Raw genomic sequence first — 2,188 nt, forward strand, 5'->3', positions numbered from 1 at the left:
TGCTGGAAAGGGAGGAAAGCAGGAGCCCAGCCAGGAGAAACACCGAATGCTGAGGGGGTAATACAAGAGAGAAGGGATCTACAGTGCAGGCGCCCTGATGGCTACAGAGGAAAGCACGCAGAGGAGGCCAGGCTGTGCCACTCTGGAAATATGGCTGAGTATTTACACACACATACGCACACACGAGAGACTTCCTCACACTATAACCATGATTAAAAAAAAAAAGGAAAAATCACTTTCACACAAAAAAATATAAATTTGAAATAATTAATAGCACCAGTGTGTGTCAGATAATAATTTCTTCCCCGCTACGCAAACATACGAAGTTGCATAGTGTTTAAGAACAGATATATACTGGATCTCAAGGAAGGGGGCAGGGATGCCAGGCTGGAGGCACGGAGGAAGCCACAGAGGATGCTCTGTCTCAGAGGAGTGAGGGGCTCCCCACTGCTCGCACCCAGCACTAGTAAGCAGCTGGGAGGCTCTGCCTGGGGAGGGAGCCTCAGGGATGCATGGCAGCAGCGTGAAGCACAGACCTGCTGCCCAAGTCTGGCCTGATGTCCCTGTGCTGCGGTGGCACTATGGTGACTGGGAGAGCAGCAGGCAAGAGGAGAGGAGGGCACCAGTAAACTCCAGCTGTTTTTGCCAGCTTAAAACCAAGCAAAAGGCGAGAGCAATGACAGGAGGTATGAAAATGCCACTGTCCTCTTTCTGGAGATGGATGGGGAGAAAGACCTTTGCGTGCCCCCTCCTCTCCCCACCCAAGACACTCAGCCAGTGCAGGTCTCCGGATTGCAGTTCTCCTCTGCAAGAGTCATCCTGTTTCAACAAACTAATCTGACAATCAGACACTTGCAACTTGAGAACACCCCCAGATCCTCTGGCAACTCAGCAGCAAGGCCCTCAGATGGGAATGCAGCTCACAGCTTCCACACGTCCCAGCCTGGGCCACTCAGCAGGTCGCTGCTTACCGACGGGAGCCAAAACCTCTCCACAGAGCAGAAGCAGGGCTGGCAACACCTACCGCTCCCCCAGGAACGACCTGCTGCTCCCCCAGTATCCCATCTTCCCAAAGAGCTCCTCTCAGAGCGATGCATCATCACAGAAAACATTTCAGAAAGAAGCTTCGGCCCTTTTGGCAAAGGCTACCAACACTGTTGGATTGGCCACTAGTTACCGATACAAAAACAAAACAAAACAATAAATTCACAGGGTTAGAAGTTGGGAAGAGGGATCTGAGTGAGTGCAGCTATACTGGCCATTACAGTAATACTTTGGTAGCCATCCCCTTCCTTCATAGGGACAGAGAGCTCCGGGACCGAGGGTTTTACAGTGAAGGGGAGAAGAGAGGAGAGAGAGTCGGGTTAGTTTTGCCTTGCTGTGTACAGCTCACATGGTTATTTCTGAACCACAGTATAAAGAGACCAGAGCATCTCTCATCCTTGCGTTAGTCAAAGGGAAACTGTGTCTGAGAGAGGGGCAAAGGTGGAGTGCTCGGCAAGACAACTTATATAAAAAAACCCTTTGATGCCCAAAGACGGATATTTAATTTGCTTCTCTTAAAAAAAAAAAACAAACCACTTTCAACTTATCCTGATTTGAAAAGAAAACAGGGGCTGTGAGCAGCGCAGACTCAGGGGTTTGAAGAAGGTGATGTGTGTTAAGGCACTCCGTAGCCAAACCGCTGCTCCACTGCTCATCAGGGGAGTCTTCCCCACCCCCAGCGCACCCTCAGGGTTTCTCAATGGACGGGGTGTTAAAACAGCCAGAGGGCAAGGTCTTCTTGATGTCTTCCAGGTTGCTAATGTCCTTCAGGATCTCTTCAATGTCCCTGTTGTAGGCCTGTATCGCGTCATCTTGCTTCCTGGCTTCTCTCTCCAGGAAAGTCACTTTCTGGTCCAGGTCGCTGTCTTTCATCTGGTCTTTGGCACTATTCAGAGTGCCCTCGATTTCATTCAGCTTGTCCAAGTCCACTGTCTCCAGCTGCCCTGAAAAGCCAGAAACAAACAGGGAAGCCCATTAAAACCCCTGACGCTCTGACTGTGGGTGCTTACACAGCTGAGCCCACACTGAGACCTTCACTGGGCTACCTGGGTTAGAAACGGTGGTTAAAACAGGAGCAAACAAACCGGTTACACCTTCAGTGCCTCAAAACAGCCCTCAGTTTGCAGAAAAGGGGTGCTGAACC

General features: G+C 50.5%; 1 protein-coding gene across 1 annotated transcript in view; it reads right to left on the reverse strand.

Moving 5' to 3' along the window:
• Window positions 1-1,347: 1,347 nt before the first annotated feature.
• Window positions 1,348-2,188, reverse strand: part of LOC104488958 (laminin subunit gamma-1-like) — a 5,984-nt gene continuing 5,143 nt past the window's right edge. Inside the window, exon 10 of the mRNA XM_010131066.1 lies at window positions 1,348-1,988. Within this exon, the coding sequence (XP_010129368.1) occupies window positions 1,732-1,988 (257 nt within the window). The 3' untranslated portion in view covers window positions 1,348-1,731. The remainder of the gene's footprint in view (window positions 1,989-2,188) is intronic.

This window comes from Buceros rhinoceros, unplaced genomic scaffold, assembly GCF_000710305.1.
Source record: "Buceros rhinoceros silvestris isolate BGI_N320 unplaced genomic scaffold, ASM71030v1 scaffold11902, whole genome shotgun sequence".
NCBI lineage: Eukaryota > Metazoa > Chordata > Aves > Bucerotiformes > Bucerotidae > Buceros > Buceros rhinoceros.